Source organism: Terrapene carolina, unplaced genomic scaffold, assembly GCF_002925995.2.
Source record: "Terrapene carolina triunguis isolate 2854851 unplaced genomic scaffold, T_m_triunguis-2.0 Scaffold24, whole genome shotgun sequence".
Taxonomy (NCBI): domain Eukaryota; kingdom Metazoa; phylum Chordata; order Testudines; family Emydidae; genus Terrapene; species Terrapene triunguis.
In genome coordinates, this window is record NW_020664375.1 from 1,347,608 (window position 1) to 1,366,395 (window position 18,788).

The window sequence follows — 18,788 nt, forward strand, 5'->3', positions numbered from 1 at the left end:
CAACTTTGAATTTTCTGCAAATACGGAATAAAACAGTGATCAGCTCCTTAATTACTTTGTTACAAGCTGTTGCAAGGAAAACAGTTTGGAGACTGATGGAACCCAGACTACTTGCTATGAATTAGAACTAATTTTACAAATATCCATTAAAAAATTAATATGACTTAGGAAAAAAGTGCTTTGTGCCTTTTGCAATAGAGCTCAATGACAGTACTTCCACACACTGTCCCACGCTACTGCAAAGCCTCTTGCCCTTGGCCCAAACAACAATGCATCAGCAACAGACAGTTTCACAGCATGGTGACTGCCCTTGAGGACTTCTGATGGTCTAACACATACATACCCTGCCACAGTAATAAGTGGAGGAGATGAGATAGTTACAAATGCATTTTCAATTTCACAGCTACAGTTTATTTATAAATAAGTAGATGTGGTAGATTATATACTTGACTTCCCCTGCAACCCTTCCATTTTGCCTGCCCCCATATAGTGAAGGAAAGCTACATTATTGGAACTTAACAGTGCCACCCGTTTTTAAACAGAACTTCACAAAGGGAACATGGGAAAGTTCTACTTAAAAACTAATGGTGCAATAAGACCCTGGGTTTTTAGTTTCAGCTGTTAAGGTACTAGTTCATCTACTGCAAAGTAGATCCGTGTAGGGTGATAACTGCTATGACAATAACCTGCTATTTTCACAGAAGCTACACTGCCAAAAGGTGCAACTTTTCAACAGACATTCATAGATCAAAAAAATATGCATGGAAAACAGCAGAGGTCACAACTCTATATATGAAAATGTGACTGGATATTGTTATGTAAATTTGTATTAGTTACTGCTGTCACTATTAATCACTCTTTTATTTACAAAATTCTGTAGTGATAAAAATTCTACTAGTTTCCATGTATTATGTAGTTTTAGGACAAACTGCTATAGTATACATACATACACATGCACACACACTTCAAAAAGCCATCTTAATGTGCTTACATCTATCATTGTCATTTTGATCAGCAATGGCATCTTCCAGAGTGACAGACTTTGGCTTCTTTTCATTATTTCCTTTCAAGTTTTCCCAGTCTGCCTGGTTGAATCTGCAGACCTCTGAGTCTTTGGTTGCTGTGTGGCCTTCTCTCTCTTTCATCTCCAACTCTGAGAAGCGCATCATTGCACGCTAGAAAGAGAATTGATATGAAAAAAAATCTCACAATAAAAGCTACTCCATTTACCTTACCTTATATGAAAGTATTTCCAAAGAAAAATCTGCTCAAAACCAAGGTTTGAGATATATCTAATATATAAAGTTTAAAATATCTCAGTTGTATAAAAATATTCAAAATTTCTAGAATCTATATGTAAAAATCCACACAATTCTTTCATATATAAAGATATACTGTATATAAACAAAAACATTCTGTTTTGGAGGTATAAGAAACAAAACAAAAACATAAAAACAGAAACTGCACAATGAATAAAGACGACCATGGCCCACAAACTTCCCTTTGTGTATTTGGAAATGAAATTTAACTCAAAGGTTTATGTAAGATTCTAGTAATAAAAATTTGAAGAACTGACCTCACAGTAAGCAGCAGGTAGACATAAAATACTGTCCTCTTGTAATCCTTCCATCTATGTAATTAAAATGGGCACTCAATGGATCATTTAAATAATTTCATCCATTTTTATAAGCATAAACCAATTCTTTTCTTAACAATGCACAACAATTTGGTTTAACTCATCTTTTAATTAAAAGTAAAGTATCTTAAGGAAATTCCTATACAATATCTGTCATCGCTCAACATCAAATTCAATACTGCTTCTATTCCTTTACTACATTCTTGATTGGTGAAAAGGTTGCATAAAAGTTGCATAAAACCCACCAACACATGGCTGCTACTCCTCTCCATCAAATGTCACGTATGGTATAGTAATCAGAACTTCTGGATACCCTTTGCTATCTTACAGTACTGGCCTACTTGAGAAGCTAAAGCAACCACTAGTCTAACATATCATGCATTCTTCAGCTCTCCTAACTGCAGAATATTTAATACTTATGTTATCAGCACTTTATCAGTTCTCATTAAAAGCATTTTTTTAAACTGACTAGTTCACATCTACTACTATTCACATAACCTGGCTTCACAATTTTATAAACAAAAAATTATTGTTACCATTTCTGGCAACATCTAGACCAAATAACATATTCCCCACCTGTGTAGGATATATCAAATTTAATACTTGACTGTGACTTTATAAACAAAAACACAAAAAATGCTTTGGTAGTTAAACCTCACAGACTCACCTGCAGTGCCCGCTGCTCTCGGCTGAGTTGACTAGAATCTGCATACAGTTCAGTTGTAACACACTTGAATCGATCACCTACATAGCCAGCAGAGTTTGCAATTCTTTTTGCCAATTTAGACGGCTTGGGTTTCAAAATTTTGCCATCAGTAGATTCTAGATCATCAGTTCCATCTTTGGTATATGTCTGATTAGACTCAATATTTGACTGTATATTTCCCATACAAAGTTGTTTTGCACCATCCTGTACTTTGCCAAAACACATAGCTGGACCATCACTTCCATGAGTATTCTCTAAGAAAGCAGAGGAAGGCTGAACTGGTAATCTTTCTTTATTTTGGCTTCCTGAGACATCCTCTTTCCTTAAATTGAACAGTGATGAATTCTGGGACTGTTTAAAATTATAGGTTTCGTGGAAATCATTATTTCTTCCAAACTCTTCTCTCATTACAATAAAATCTCTGTGCTGCAACACTTGTTCTACCTTGCGCTTCGTGGGGTCACTAGTTTGAATACGGCTTTCAGTAGTAAAGCCAGTTTTTGCTACATTTGTTTCACTTTTCACATCTTGTTCATCTCGCAGAAGATCTGAAAAGAGGTGTTTGTCACTTTTGGCCGCGTTCTTACTATGACTTGAACTTTGGTGTGATTTTGTGTTCTTATCAATAGGTACTTCATAATGTGTCTTCGTACTGGTTTCCAGCATCTCTGGCAATCTGTTTCTTGTAGCAGGATCCTCATAGCGGAGCCTTTCGTGTGACCTAGATCTTCTTTCTGATTTTTCATCCTTATTTATTTCCAAAGCTGAATGCTGTAACAACATAGGATGTACCATCCCCATCCCCAGGGCATCTTGATAGGTCATAAACTCTCCTCTAGCAGCTGGCAGGGTGTATGGAATGCCAGGTTTTGGTGCCAGATGCCCAGGGAAAAGACTGCCATTAGGTAACAAAAGTGGATGAGGATACACAGGTCCTTTTCCATGTAAAGATAAAGGGCTTATAGCTATACCCTCTGGAACCGGAAATGGGAGATAACTTCTTGGATACGGCAATGGTGGAGATCGGAATGCCTCATTTGGAGGTAAAAACATGGAACTTGATGCAAGGGCATTCTCATTTGCTTTGAAACTAGATTCTTGATTATTGGATTTAGTCACTTTACCGTTATGTTTTGCAGACGTTGCTAAAGGTTGTCCTATATGCTGTATGACAGACGCAGTACTTTCCATAGCACTCCTGTTTGTCTTGGTGCAATCTACATTGGCGTTTGGGGCTGGCGAAGCAGATGCTGGCCGACCTCCACTTGACACAGACCCTGAAATATTACTGACTACTGCTTCTGTTCCACCCATCCTAGGGCAAGAAGAACTTCTCTGTTGTGGTATCACCCAGTCTAATGCTTTGTTTTTCAACTGCATGTTTTTACCACCGGTATCTTCGTTCGGACTTGGACCAGGAACAACCCAGGATGAGGGTGCAGTGCTAATTATTTCAGGTCTATAGAGAGGACAACCATTTCCCGAAGGAAAAATAGTTTCTTTCTGAACATCGCTTCCAGGTAAAACTAATCCACTTCCACCTCGGCTATGAACTAAAACAGTTGGTGCCATTTTTTTAATAAGGTCAGATTTGGTTGTCTCTGCATCAACAACTTTTGCTGACAAGTCTAGTGGCTTGTCTATGACATCTTTGGCAGTTGTTTGTTTTTCTAGTGGCAGAGGTGACCGGCTGTCCTTTCTATCGTGACCTGTTTTTCTTACATGTGTTGTAGCTTGCTGTGAAATTTCACCAGTGTCATGTGTTTTGGGAACTTTTCCATTAGACAGTCGTGAAGGAGGAAATTCATTACTTACACTCACATATGGCTTTGGGAGCGTAACTGAAGAAGGAGACGTCGAAATTCTGGTAAACTGTTTGTGATACTCTGAGTAGGTATCCCCAACTTGTGTGGGCAGATGAACTCTAGGAGATGGTCTCGGTGAATGAGATAACAAGATAGCAGGGTCTGTCGACATATTACCAGCAGCTGACTTTGCTGATGGGACTCTGGGCTGTTTGCTGTTCTGAATATGTGGATAGGCATGAGAGTCAACAGGATTTCCAGGACTGACTCCCATCTTCCAAGACAAGCTTTTATCTGGACAGTGTACTAGTGGGGGAATTGTTGGAGATGCTGAAGCAGCTGAGATCCTCATTGGTGAAGCTAAAGATGATGGAATGTGGGGAGCAACGTAGTGAGAGGGCGGCAGATATAAAAAACGTTCACCATTTGTACATACAGGTGAATATGTCAGATGTTGTGGTAAGCTGTATGTGGACTGCTGAGGTAGCAATGCCTTATACATGTTCAATGAATACTTATTTGGTGAGTCAAGAAAAGGATATAGAGCGGGTGTTGCACCCTCCATATAAGGATTTACCCAGGGAAGCCTTAGGTAACTAGCACCATTGACATTAAGAGGACTTTGTTTGTCACTTGAAGTTCTGTCCAAGCCTAGCGTTTCCCCTGTTGGAACAGAATTTTTTTGTATTCCAGGTGGTGTTTTATATATAGCACTGAAGCCATTTGGGGGTTTTCCAGAGACAGCTGCATTTTCTATTGCTTCGGAGGGATTCGATTTGAACTGTATCTCTGGATTTCTTTCAGAAGTAAATCCAAGACCAGCTATAGAACTTGTAGCATCCCGTGCTTTCTCTGAGCCAAGTCCACATAAACTGGAATAGACAATACTACTGGGGACTCTAAGTCCTTCCCGCATAAGTCCAGACCTGTCCATGCTCAGAGCTGCAAGACTGTCAATGCGATGTGCTGTAGTTGCATCCACCTTTGTAGAATAAGAAATGTGTTATTTTTGCATGTTGTTAAAACAACATTACTCTAGACTATAAACACATCTTTAATTTCGAAGAGAAACAATACTAATACAAATACATTGTTCATTGTTAAAATGTATGTAGGTTGATTGAACTGGTGAACATGGCTGCCAGAAATAAATATAATTAATTAAGATGTTGGCTGCTTCATATTTGTCTTGGAGAACCTGACAAGCTGTAAAGGGGAACCATTTAGTAAAACAAGTTTTAAAATTAATAATTTGACAGATGTGTTGACCCTTTTACACTTGGAACCTAACTATGTTAATATTGCCTTTAAATAATAATCATCTCCTTAAATTTCCACTTCTCAGCAGAAACCATTACTACAAGACAGAAGACAGCAACTATGTCATCCCAAAAATGCAATCCTTTCAGGGGCACAAGCCTTTTGAAATATCCAACAGGCATCACTTTTGCAAGTCTGTCTGCAAGGGAAAATCCAGGATAGGAGGCTACATGTGCTCCACACCCAAACTCACCACCCCTTTTCTACAACAGTAGTAGTGGGGGAAAAACAATCTGACTTGTTTGGAGATGGATCTCAATAAATGTATTAACAAGATTATATAAGGGGGTTGACAGTGATAGCAAGGGGATAGACTCGATAGTACTGGAAGAGACCTCCTGGGTTATGTCTCTATGAAAAGTACATCAATGAAACAGTGCTGAAATTTTTTTATGTCTACTTCCAACTTTTTAAACAGAGCACCGAATAGCTGGTGTTTTGATTTATTTTGTGACTTTATAAACTAATCCTGCCAGAATCACAAATTTGCCACAACACATTATTCCTAATGGCTTAGAAATAACAGTGCTGGTGGTATACCACTCTGCATACAAAAGATTAACAAGATAACAGAACAGAATAGAATGAAAGAAATTGTTTCTGTTTTTTTTTTTTTTTTTTTTTTTTTTGCGAACAGGGGCTGCTAACAGGGAGTTTCGCAAGGGAGTTCTCCAAGTGAAGGAGGAGCAATACAGCACCTTTTTGGGGTAAGTGACTGTCTGCAGTGTGTGTTTGTTTGTGTTTGGGGGTTACTTGCTGTGTGCTGAGCTTGTGTTTGTCAGTTTGTTTGGTTGTTTGAAGGACCGTGTGCTGTGGCTGACAGTTGGAAGCTGTGAGCGTCAAAGGAAGGTTTGAAACCTAGAAGCCTCTGGTAATTGGCTGAGCCTTAATCAGTGGGCAGGGCATTCATACAGGCCAGGGCTTTATAAAGCAGCGCACAAGCGACCAGGGAGCTTTTGCGAACAGGGGCTGCTAACAGGGAGTTTCGCAAGGGAGTTGGGAAGGGGAGTGGGAAGGGGCGAGGGTCCCTTGCCGGTTCTGTTTTCCCTTTATTCCCCTTAAAACTTTAAACTTCTTGCTTAAACAACCGTTTCAGCGGACAGGGGGCTGCAGATGGGAGTTTGACAGAGGGAGGCTTACGATGGTTAGGAAGACCCGCAACACCTGTGCCACCACTGCTTCTGTCTCCTCCACCTGCGCCTGTAGCCAGACAGAGCGCCTGAGCATGGATGCTTCTACCCAGATCCTGGTGTGGTTTTGCAGAGACTGTAACTTGCAATTTCCACTTACTGATATCCAGGCTGGGGGGACCATCCAATGTGAAAGGTGCCTGCTGGTGGAATCTCTCAGGCAGCAGGTGGGAGAGCTACAGGAGGAGGTGGCTAGGTTGAGAAGCATCCGAATCCACGAGCAATTCCTGGACAGTGTCCATGTGGAGACAGCTGAGGTAGCTGTCCCAGGACACAGGACTGCTGATACACCACTGGTGGAGGAGGAGATGGCTCAGGGTGGACACTGGCAGCTGGTTACTTCTGGCAGCAGGCAGTGCTCCACCCCTACTCCGAACCCTCCCGCTGTGGTTATAGGTAACCGTTATGCTCTTCTTGATACAGGAAAGAAGGCATCACCCCCTACAGTAAAGGAGGAGAAGCCTCGCACCCCTAAGGCTGGGAGGTCTGCTGCCACCACTGCGAATAGGAAACGTAGGGTAGTGGTGGTCGGAGACTCTCTGCTGAGGGGGACGGAGGCGCCCATCTGTCGCCCTGACATTTCATCTCGGGAGGTATGCTGCCTGCCGGGAGCCCGTATCCGAGACGTTACGGAGGCATTGTCGAGGATTATCCAGCCCTCTGACTACTACCCCATGCTACTCATCCATGTGGGCACAAATGATACTGCGCGGTGTGACACTGAGCGGATCAAGAGTGACTACAGGGCTCTGGGAGTACGGGTGAAGGAGTTTGGAGCGCAGGTGGTATTCTCTTCGATTCTTCCTGTCAAAGGTAGGGGCCCGGGCAGAGACAGATGCATCATGGAGGTGAATGCCTGGCTGCGAAGATGGTGTCGCCAGGAGGGCTTTGGCTTCCTAGACCACGGGATGCTATTTGAGGAAGGACTGCTAGGCAGAGATGGTGTTCACCTTTCGAGGAGGGGAAAGACCCTATTTGGACACAGACTGGCTAACCTAGTGAGGAGGGCTTTAAACTAGGTTCGACGGGGACAGGTGAGCAAAGCCCGCAGGTAAGTGGGGAACATGGAGACCTGGGAGATGGGTCGGAGACGAGAGGGAGTGTGGGCTATATTGGCAGAGAGAAAGGAGGGTCAGGACAAAACCAGGAGGAAAGATCAAACCAGTATCTTAGATGCCTATATACAAATGCGAGAAGTATGGGTAATAAGCAGGAAGAACTGGAAGTGCTAATAAATAAATACAACTATGACATTGTTGGCATCACTGAAACTTGGTGGGATAATACACATGATTGGAATGTTGGTGTGGATGGATACAGCTTGCTCAGGAAGGATAGACAGGGGAAAAGGGGAGGAGGTGTTGCCTTATATATTAAAAATGTACACACTTGGACTGAGGTAGAGATAGACATAGGAGACGGAAGTGTTGAGAGTCTCTGGGTTAGGCTAAAAGGGGTAAAAAACAAGGGTGATGTCATGCTAGGAGTCTACTACAGGCCACCTAACCAGGTGGAAGAGGTGGATGAGGCTTTTTTTAAACAACTAACAAAATCATCCAAAGCCCAAGATTTGGTGGTGATGGGGGACTTCAACTATCCGGATATATGTTGGGAAAATAACACAGCGGGGCACAGACTATCCAACAAATTCTTGGACTGCATTGCAGACAACTTTTTATTTCAGAAGGTTGAAAAAGCTACTAGGGGTGAAGCTGTTCTAGACTTGATTTTAACAAATAGGGAGGAACTCGTTGAGAATTTGAAAGTAGAAGGCAGCTTGGGTGAAAGTGATCATGAAATCATAGAGTTTGCAATTCTAAGGAAGGGTAGAAGGGAGAACAGCAAAATAGAGACAATGGATTTCAGGAAGGCGGATTTTGGTAAGCTCAGAGAGCTGATAGGTAAGGTCCCATGGGAATCAAGACTGAGGGGAAAAACAACTGAGGAGAGTTGGCAGTTTTTCAAAGGGACACTATTAAGGGCCCAAAAGCAAGCTATTCCGCTGGTTAGGAAAGATAGAAAATGTGGCAAAAGACCACCTTGGCTTAACCACGAGATCTTGCATGATCTAAAAAATAAAAAGGAGTCATATAAAAAATGGAAACTAGGACAGATTACAAAGGATGAATATAGGCAAACAACACAGGAATGCAGGGGCAAGATTAGAAAGGCAAAGGCACAAAATGAGCTCAAACTAGCTAAGGGAATAAAGGGCAACAAGAAGACTTTTTATCAATACATTAGAACCAAGAGGAAGACCAAAGACAGGGTAGGCCCACTGCTTAGTGAAGAGGGAGAAACAGTAACAGGAAACTTGGAAATGGCAGAGATGCTTAATGACTTCTTTGTTTCGGTCTTCACCGAGAAGTTTGAAGGAATGCCTAACCTAGTGAATGCTAATGGGAAGGGGGTAGGTTTAGCAGATAAAATAAAAAAAGAACAAGTTAAAAATCACTTAGAAAAGTTAGATGCCTGCAAGTCACCAGGGCCTGATGAAATGCATCCTAGAATACTCAAGGAGCTAATAGAGGAGGTATCTGAGCCTCTAGCTATTATCTTTGGAAAATCATGGGAGACGGGAGAGATTCCAGAAGACTGGAAAAGGGCAAATATAGTGCCCATCTATAAAAAGGGAAATAAAAACAACCCAGGAAACTACAGACCAGTTAGTTTAACTTCTGTGCCAGGGAAGATAATGGAGCAAGTAATTAAGGAAATCATCTGCAAACACTTGGAAGGTGGTAAGGTGATAGGGAACAGCCAGCATGGATTTGTAAAGAACAAATCATGTCAAACCAATCTGATAGCTTTCTTCGATAGGATAACGAGTCTTGTGGATAAGGGAGAAGCTGTGGATGTGGTATACCTAGACTTTAGTAAGGCATTTGATACGGTCTCGCATGATATTCTTATCGACAAATTAGGCAAATACAATTTAGATGGGGCTACTATAAGGTGGGTGCATAACTGGCTGGATAACCGTACTCAGAGAGTTGTTATTAATGGTTCCCAATCCTGCTGGAAAGGCATAACGAGTGGGGTTCCGCAGGGGTCTGTTTTGGGACCAGCTCTGTTCAATATCTTCATTAACGACTTAGATATTGGTATAGAAAGTACGATTATTAAGTTTGCGGATGATACCAAACTGGGAGGGATTGCAACTGCTTTGGAGGACAGGGTCATAATTCAAAATGATCTGGACAAATTGGAGAAATGGTCTGAGTTAAACAGGATGAAGTTTAACAAAGACAAATGCAAAGTGCTCCACTTAGGAAGAAAAAATCAGTTTCACACATACAGAATGGGAAGAGACTGTCTAGGAAGGAGTACGGCAGAAAGGGATCTAGGGGTTATAGTGGACCACAAGCTAAATATGAGTCAACAGTGTGATGCTGTTGCAAAAAAAGCAAACGTGATTCTGGGATGTATTAACAGGTGTGTTGTGAGCAAGACACGAGAAGTCATTCTTCCGCTCTACTCTGCTCTGGTTAGGCCTCAGCTGGAGTATTGTGTCCAGTTCTGGGCACCGCATTTCAAGAAAGATGTGGAGAAATTGGAGAGGGTCCAGAGAAGAGCAACAAGAATGATTAAAGGTCTTGAGAACATGACCTATGAAGGAAGGCTGAAAGAATTGGGTTTGTTTAGTTTGGAAAAGAGAAGACTGAGAGGGGACATGATAGCAGTTTTCAGGTATCTAAAAGGGTGTCATAAGGAGGAGGGAGAAAACTTGTTCACCTTAGCCTCTGAGGATAGAACAAGAAGCAATGGGCTTAAACTGCAGCAAGGGAGGTCTAGGTTGGACATTAGGAAAAAGTTCCTAACTGTCAGGGTGGTTAAACACTGGAATAAATTGCCTAGGGAGGTTGTGGAATCTCCATCTTTGGAGATATTTAAGAGTAGGTTAGATAAATGTCTATCAGGGATGGTCTAGATAGTATTTGGTCCTGCCATGCGGGCAGGGGACTGGACTCGATGACCTCTCGAGGTCCCTTCCAGTCCTAGAATCTATGAATCTATGAATCTACCATGAGGCCTTCTTCACACCTTTGAAAAATAAAAAAAAGTAACCTTTTACCACAGCTTGAAGAAGGCCTCTTATCTGAAGCAACTTGTGTCTTAATTGTAGTCCTAGCTGCACTCAAGATATTTTAATAATTTCTTTAAATGAAATGTCATCACACAAAAATGAAATAAAAAATAATCAGATGCTATTTCAGTCTAAAGCTATTAATCTCTTACCACACTGTGATTCAGGTGATTTTCTTCCCTCAATTCCAGTCTGCTTTTCGGAGCATCGCCATCATTTACTGGAATTTTCCTATTAAAAATGTAAGCTTACTAGTTGAAAATATTCCTTGCATATAATATTAATAAAAGATTGTAAGGCTCCATATTTCAATTTTCCCATAACAATCCCATATGAAATTGTCTCCATCCTCTACATTAACTCACAAAAAAATAATGATATTTAAATACTGCCTGAGAACAGATTCAAGGTAAAAAAGGTTTTGACATTAAGAAAATTTTAGTCCACTTCAAAAGAACTTATCCCAAAGGCAAGTGACTTCTTTGTTAGTTTTTTTTTTAACTTCATATCTAGTGATAATTATGTAATTTAATGTACCATATTCACATACCATCTCTAAATGTTAGAGAAGAGAAAATTAAATACACACTAACGTTCATGCTAAAGAGTAAGCTCCACATCTGCGCCATACCAGGGCTGGGAATTATCATCACAGAAAGCACTGATAAAGAATATACCTTAGTGCCAACTTTCAAATCCCATGAATAAAACAGCTGACATGAAGCAGAAGGAAAGTTTCATCATTACCCAGAAGAGACCATTTCAATCATCTGATATTTAAAGAGCTAACAATAACTTGAAAAAAATTAAAATTACACTTCTGATTTTATAAATCTGTTAACGATACAAATAACCCCTAATATTACTATACCTGGAAACTTTTTAACCCAGTTTGTTTATTTTGTGTTTCCACAGAGCTGGCAAATAGTCACTTTCACTGTTTTTCCCTGTATATATCACAAACACCCTGCTTCTGGGGGGCTGTCAGTCAGCAACAAAGGAGAAAATTGTTTAAAAAACAGAGGAGGAGCGGGGAAGAAACAGGAAATTATATATATCACAAAAGTTGGCAGGGTTACTCAAAGTTAAGTGTAGTCTCTGAAAGTACTATTGAGGCTTATTGTTTTTAAATAAACTAGATTTCAAGTTGGTGGTGTCCCTTTAGCCATAGAGTCCACTTGGAAAATATGTATTAAGAAGCATAACTAAGATTCTTGAATTAATAGTATTAGGAGAAAAAAAATAACATATGGGGTGACAATAAGGAATCCAGTACCTAGATAAAAAGGCCATTGTTTCGATTTTTAATCACTGGGCAAGCCATTTGTTTTAAGGCACTGAGAGGCAAATCACATGGGACTGGCATGCCTAGCATTTAGAGTTAAAAGAATATGCATTTGGATTAATACTCCTTCATAAGAACAAAATAATAAATTAAGTGTAAAAGTGCATTTAAAGGCTGCTTAGGGGAGTAATCTTTTTTGAAGGGCGCTACTGCTTCACTGAACCAGGTTGCCTGTTAAACAGTAAATCACTTGCTGGTCTACTGCTGTCACGCACATGTCTTCCCCCCATGCTGGCCTGATCTCGATGCAAGAAGGCAGCTATCTACTCAGGCATTAGGAAAGCGAATGAACTCTGAAATCTCACATCACAGAATCTCACCGTGGTTTAACTTGCCAGAAGCTTAAATATTTACCTGTCTTCATTAATTCCACACATGCGGACCCTTTCATTGCTCATCCAGCTATGAACGTTGCCATACAGGGGAGTTGCAGAAAGCATGACGTCGTCTTAAAAGCGCTGCTTTTTCTTCACGATTTTATATTCTATTAAAACAAAAGTTGAGAAGATTGGTCTAGGAGGAAGTGCAAACAGCACAGTGGAGCAGCCAGCCAGCCTCCCTCCGGGTAATTAATAATGAATGCAGGATTGGTGTGGGGAGTGAGCTGCCTACGCTAAACGCTAAGGGAGAGATACCCTGCAATAAAGGAGCAAATTGAGGGCATTTATAGGTCAGAGGAGATGGATCTTTTCCCTAGTGCATAGCCACAAAATTAAGAATCTCTCCAGGCTATCGACAATTTAAAAAAAAAGTTTCTCCAATGCATTTAATTTGAACTAAGAAACGACTGGACTGGCAAAGTCTACACCGATCCCCAAATATGTCCCATGCACCTTACCTACACCCAAATAAGGAGAGATTCTGCATGCTGGATAGTGCGTTTTAAACTGGAAACAAATCTACATTCGGAATACGCAATAGCAGAAAGCGCATTACAACAACAAGTATATACCTTCTAGATCACCCACCCTACGAACTGCTGAGAAAGCTTGTACAGTACGAGTTAAACTGAAGAGATGCCTCTGCGAAACGGATCTAAAGGAAAACTCCCTCCTAACGTTTGCGCATGGGTTAAAAATAGCAAGTGGGTTGCTGAGCTCCCCACCCCTTGATTTGATTAAGCACCAAACCCTGATGGCTTTTGCATTGGAGCTGCTGCGAGTGCTTTCAGTAATTCAAATGACGCCTGCTTACTCCAGGGAAAGAAATCATTAGCGGGCTCGCTGGAGGAGTATTAGCAGTCCGAGAGGATAGGCGCTGTGTGGTGCAGCAGCAAAGGCAGGTGAAAGGTAACCGGATTGTCGCGGAGGGAGAATGCCTTTTCTTCCTTTCTTATGCCATCGCCACCCCCATTAAATTCTAGTTTGCTGCATGAGTGAAGTGTCAGGACAAGCTGCGTTTTATTAACAGGATTATCGCGGCGCATGATTTATTCCAGTGCAGGATTTTAATTGCTCTTTGGAGGTTGGGTCGTTTCTTTTGACTGAGCTTCTGCCTGCATCCTGCTGTTAAATGCTGGGTTAATAAGTAGGGGGAGACTTTAATGCACAGGATATCCCTCAGCTCTTCCTCTCTTACAAAAATAGAGTCCTTCAAACGGGAGGCACGGCACTCTTTTTACACATGCATACAAGCCAGTAATGGATGGTTGACCATGGGGAATTTAATCCAGAACGTTTCCCAAAGCATATATGCTTCTCGAGTAAACTCACTTCCTTTGTCAGAGTCCACGATATGCAAATGATTACTTTGCTATTTAAGGGGGAAGAATCTCAGATTGTGTGTTTAACACAACACTTCACACCCGTTCAGCGAGATTCAGGAAATAAAACGGCAGGAAAGCCCCGTGTTCTCAAACATTCCCCCCCCCCCTCCTTAGAGAAGTCTATTGTGTAAAGCCCCATGCCTGGAACAAATGTATATTAATGAAATAGCACGTTCCCCCTCCTCCCTCCAGAATAGTTAGTTTCAATAATGAAGTCCACAAAAACTGTGCTGAGGACACAAAAATCTGTAGAGATTAGATAGTGCGCTATCACTCAAAGGGAGTTATTTCACTGGAAAGACGGTTTCTGGACAGATTTACTGGTTTCCAGATGCACCGCTCGTAATGTTTTCAATAGAGCAGCAGCATGGAGAGAGTGATTTAGGGTTTTACAGACGGTTAGTAGCCGCCCCGTGTGCTGCCTCATCTGTAAGAAATGGACACAAAGTCCAAATAGATAGGGCTGTGTGTAAAGGGGCCCACTGCTCTCCCTTTTTTAAACGGAGGGCACGAAAGGCAGACTGATATTACTCATTAGCGGAACTGCTAATGCTCCTCGTTTCCTCGCTGGAAGTGTATCATTAACATCAGCTGCGGTGCCTGAATTAAAGCCTGTCAAGCCCCTGCCATTTGCAAATAATGAAATACTAAAAATTACGTTCGCGGCTTAAGGGTTCACTGGCTCGCTAGATCGGGCAATACGAGAGATCAAACTGAAAGTGCCCAATAATAAGGCAGCCAACGCCCGAAGTATTTAACAAAAAAAAAAAAAAACACCACCCTACTTTTCGACTGCAAGCCAAGAACCTCCCCTCCTCCGCCAGCTGCACGAAGTTTGCCTGAGGCCGAGGTGTCTGTGCCGGCAGGCTGCGTGCGGCTGGAAGCACAGACCTGCTACTGAGCGCTTGCAAAGAAAAATGTTGCAATTCCCTCTCCAAAGCAGCACTGCAGTCCCCTGAGCGTGCGAAGAAACGTCTTCCCCCCACACACACTCGTTTCGCGTGTGCAGCTTCTCCAGGGCGTGCAATATTAATGCCCTCTAACAGAGCGACACTGATCCCAGTTATCCTTTCGGAGCGGAGGGGGGAGGCAGTGGCTTTGCGATCGCTTTCGGGGTCGCGCTGTGCTGTGGATACGTACGTGTGGCTGTATTTATAATCGCCGCCCTGATGAACTTTTTGTGAACTGTTTAAAAGTGGAGGTCTGTTGAACAAACAGCGGCGCCACTGCCAGCCATAATTTCATTGCAACAAGCAAGAGACTAACTCTTCCGACTCCTTTTTTCCTTCTGCGGACAAGGGGTCGCAAAATGAAGGAGGGTGACCCACAGCCCTCGGGGAGGGTGACCCACAGCGTTACAAATAATCCACCTCCCCCAGCACCCCATTATCAGCAGGCAAATCCCTCTGTAAAACCTCTGTCGCTTCCACCAACCTTGAAGCATTTAATACGCAAGGTGGGGGGGGGCTCCTGCCCTCCATTTACAGCGGGTCTACCACCCTCCCCGCAGGGAAAGGGAGAAATCCGGCTCCTGTGGTATTTTCCCCCGCGGATCGCCCCGATCTCTAACCTGGAGCGTTCGCGGCCGCGCTCCCAACACAGACCTGTACAGGCGCGTGTGTGACTGCAGCCAGGGGAATAAAAGACGCGTTTAAACCCTTGCCCGCCCGCCCACCTCGGATCCAGTTTCCCGAAACATCCACAGAGCACACCACGGCCGGCTATTTCCAAGCTGGTTTATCCAGCCCGGAGTCAGTCGGTACGAGACCCCACCGCCTCCGCACGAGAGTCAGCGCTGCAGTTGCTGGCTGCTGCCGTGCCGCTCTCGCGTAAGTACCAGCACTGACTGGAAAGCCCGTTCCCCTCGGGGGCAGGAATTACCGATCGCTGCTCCGCCAACTCCTCGGAAACTAGCCTGCTGCGGGAGGGGCGCCCAGCAGAATTCAGCCTAACATGAGAGAGCACGGAATTTCCTCCCGGAGGTGTCTGGCTGGGCGAGCCCTTTGGTGCTATATATAGAGCGTGATACACACACAATTTCAGAGCAATGCCGGCGTGTGAGACGCACTTAAAAACACTAACCTGGCTCCAAGCGTGCCGCTGAGCTGCCCCTTTGCTCTCTTGCCCCCCTCCCCGCACTGCCAGGCGTGCTCGCGTTACAGGGCAGCCTGAGACAGCAGCGCTGGTGCCCGGAACACCCAGTTCTCGGCGCTCTCCGCACGCAGCCAGAGCTCCGCGATGCAGAGACAGGCACAGACACACACAGCGCTGTTTGGGCATTTGATTAAAAAAGGGAAACGTTTGGGTCTCCCTCGCAACGTCAACAGACTTTTGGCAGCCATTGACGCCAGCAGCGGCAGCAAAGTTTTGTTAACACACTCCTGGCTTGGAAACTAGAAAAACCCGATGCCGGGGGCCAGGGGACGCCGCCGCTCTTTCTTGCCTCTTGGGCAGGGAAGCCAGTGCAAAGTGGTAGCGCCTTGCCCCTCCCCCCGACTTCCCTTGAGTCACTATTGTGAGGACGTCTTCTTGATTAGGAACAAGTGGAAAAGGTGAAAGCAGGGTAAGGAAAGGAGAGGAAGCCCGGCTGGGGACAGGCAGCTGCAGAGAGCCAGGAAGGAGAGAGAATGCAACGGCGCACGAGTTCCCTTTTGGCGCCTTTACTCTTTCCACCTCCAGCTCCTTCTGGCAGCTCGCCAGTTTCCACTGCAAAAGCCACAGACCCACCCTCAGTGCGACTGCAGGCGGCTAGAAAGCTTCATGGGTTAAAGTCTGCGAGTAATGTAGAAAGCAAGTGGCACCGACAGAGCAAGAGGTAGTTAAACAATCTGGCCCTCGGAAATGAAAATAGTGCAATAAATTACCCCATCCTGATTGTCTCCAGGCCACTGGAATGATCATTTCTAGGTTTGTGAAAATCCCTAAGAGAAGTGAAAAGCAATTCGGGATTCATAGCAATCGACTTCGATTAGACCAAACTGTTCGGCCAGACTTTGATTTATAGGGCAGCACTCCTACAGTATTTATAAGCTTAAATACGGACAGCTACTTATAAACATGTTTAGCCACCGCGTTTCTCTTATACCTATGGCTAATATATTTACAAATTATACATTTACCGACACCAGAGTTAGAAATGACTTTAAAGACACCATATTGCACAGTTTAGGATACCTAGTGTACAGCTTTGGGATAGGCGGTTAAAGGGGAGGGTATTTTTCTTTTTAATAAAAAATACCCAAGGTATATTTTGCAAGATCTACACAGCATCACTGATTTGACACACATTTTGCAAGCCAGGCTAGGAAGCAGCAGGCTAAGTAGCCGCCGCATGGCTCTGCGGATTAGAAAAAGAAGTTTGACCTTTACCCGGGACGTGTGGCATTTCATTTAACCATAAAGCTAAGTACAATGTGCCAGCTAGGTCTCTAAACCGATTTAAAATACATATTGAGTCATGCACAACACTAGTGCATTTCGGTTTAAGAAACACACACACACACGAGGGTCGGTGTCTATTTTAAGATTTTAAAACAACCTCTTTCCTCTGCGTGTTGACTCCTCTTTCCTGCCGAGGCTCCCACACAGTCACGTGTAGCGAGGCTATCAGGACTTTCTACCGTGTAAACAAAACGCGGCGGAGCCATCTGAGGGCAGCCAGAGCTGCTACTCGGCATCAGCTACGTTGGGAAGAGGACGGGGACAGGGGTGCGCCCAGAGGGACTCCACCCACAGACAGACAGACAGACGCTGCAGCCGCGGGAGGGGGAAGTGGGGAGGCAGAGATGACTGTGGCCTCTGTCTGCGGCTCTCCAGCTGCCAGCGATTGGATTCGCGGGGGAGGGCCGCAAAGGGCAAGCCCCCGCCCTTGGGGCAGACACGGAGGATCAAAGGGGGGAGGGGTAGGAGGGATTAGACATTGGGGGGCAGAGGAGGCGGATGTTTCCCACTGGGGCGAAGGATACGAGGGGCTCCCGGGGACGGGGGACATGGGGAAGGAAGGAAGGCAGGCAACGAGGACTTCAATCGCTCCCCATTCACGGCCAGGCACTGTCCCCCCTGCCTGGCCCAGTGACGATTCCCTGCCCCATGAGGGAACCCTCCCGCATGCACCCCTTCCTCCGCCTCTGTGCGTGATCGGGGCGCGGGCAGGGGGACCCTTCACCGCCAGATGCGCCCGGGAGGAGGCAGAGCAGCAGCGCTTGGTTCACGTGCGTCTGCTCCGCTCGGTCTCTCGCGCGCGTCCGAGCCTGCCATAGAAAGTAACTCCGCGGCGGCCGCCCCGCTCCCCCCCAGCAGCTGCCTGCGCTACCAGGCGAAGCGGTGCCGAGTTCTCACCGCCATTTGCAAACAAAAGTTTTAAATTAATGATAAACCTGGGATCGGCGGAAGGGCGGCGGAGAGGAGGCCAACGAAGGAAAGTTAAAATGGCTGGCGATCCTTCCAATAACCCTGGCCATCTCGCCCACGTACGCGACAGAGTCCCAGTCTTCCCTGCCAGCGCTGGGGAACCACCCCACCTATTTTAGGGGGAACCCCGCGGCAAAAGGGGCGGGGAAGGGAGCAAGCGGCTCACTTTGGAGAGTTCACAGAGGTGCCGGCGTCTGCAGGTTGTTAGATCTGGAGCACGGTGAAGCACATGCTTGAGCCCCCCACTGAAATACACCGAGGAGGTGGGGGGGAAGAGGACATTTTATTTGCTGAAGCAGAGACACGGCTGGCACCCCAGTTGGGGTTGTTTAGCGTGAAGAAGAGGGGCCTTGACACAGGGGAGCTGACCCTCCACGGGCCACCCTGTGAGAGTGTTATAAGGGTCACCGCTGAAACGTGTACTTGGCAAGCGGTAAGTGGCGACACCAGTTCCATTGCGCTTCTGCGTCTCTCCCCCCGCCCCCGCCACACATTTCCCTTGTGTGAATGGCGGAGCTGAAGCG

At 44.6% G+C, this 18,788-nt stretch overlaps 1 protein-coding gene across 9 annotated transcripts in view; it reads right to left on the reverse strand.

Moving 5' to 3' along the window:
• Window positions 1–18,788, reverse strand: part of LOC113406280 (BCL-6 corepressor-like) — a 123,232-nt gene that overhangs the window by 41,884 nt on the left and 62,560 nt on the right. For 5 of the 9 annotated variants that reach the window (XM_026650094.1, XM_026650123.2, XM_026650107.2 and 2 more), the window contains exons 2-6: window positions 12,444–12,573; window positions 10,897–10,975; window positions 2,304–5,129; window positions 1,577–1,630; window positions 992–1,175 (exon numbers count right to left, since the gene is read on the reverse strand). In XM_026650094.1, coding sequence (XP_026505879.1) covers window positions 992–1,175; window positions 1,577–1,630; window positions 2,304–5,129; window positions 10,897–10,975; window positions 12,444–12,529 — 3,229 coding nt within the window. In that variant the 5' untranslated portion in view covers window positions 12,530–12,573. Of the gene's footprint in view, window positions 1–991; window positions 1,176–1,576; window positions 1,631–2,303; window positions 5,130–10,896; window positions 10,976–12,443; window positions 12,574–14,639; window positions 14,704–15,936; window positions 16,111–18,788 lie in introns of those variants that run through there. The other 4 variants (XM_026650119.2, XM_026650102.2, XM_026650087.1 and 1 more) reach the window with 3 other exon arrangements.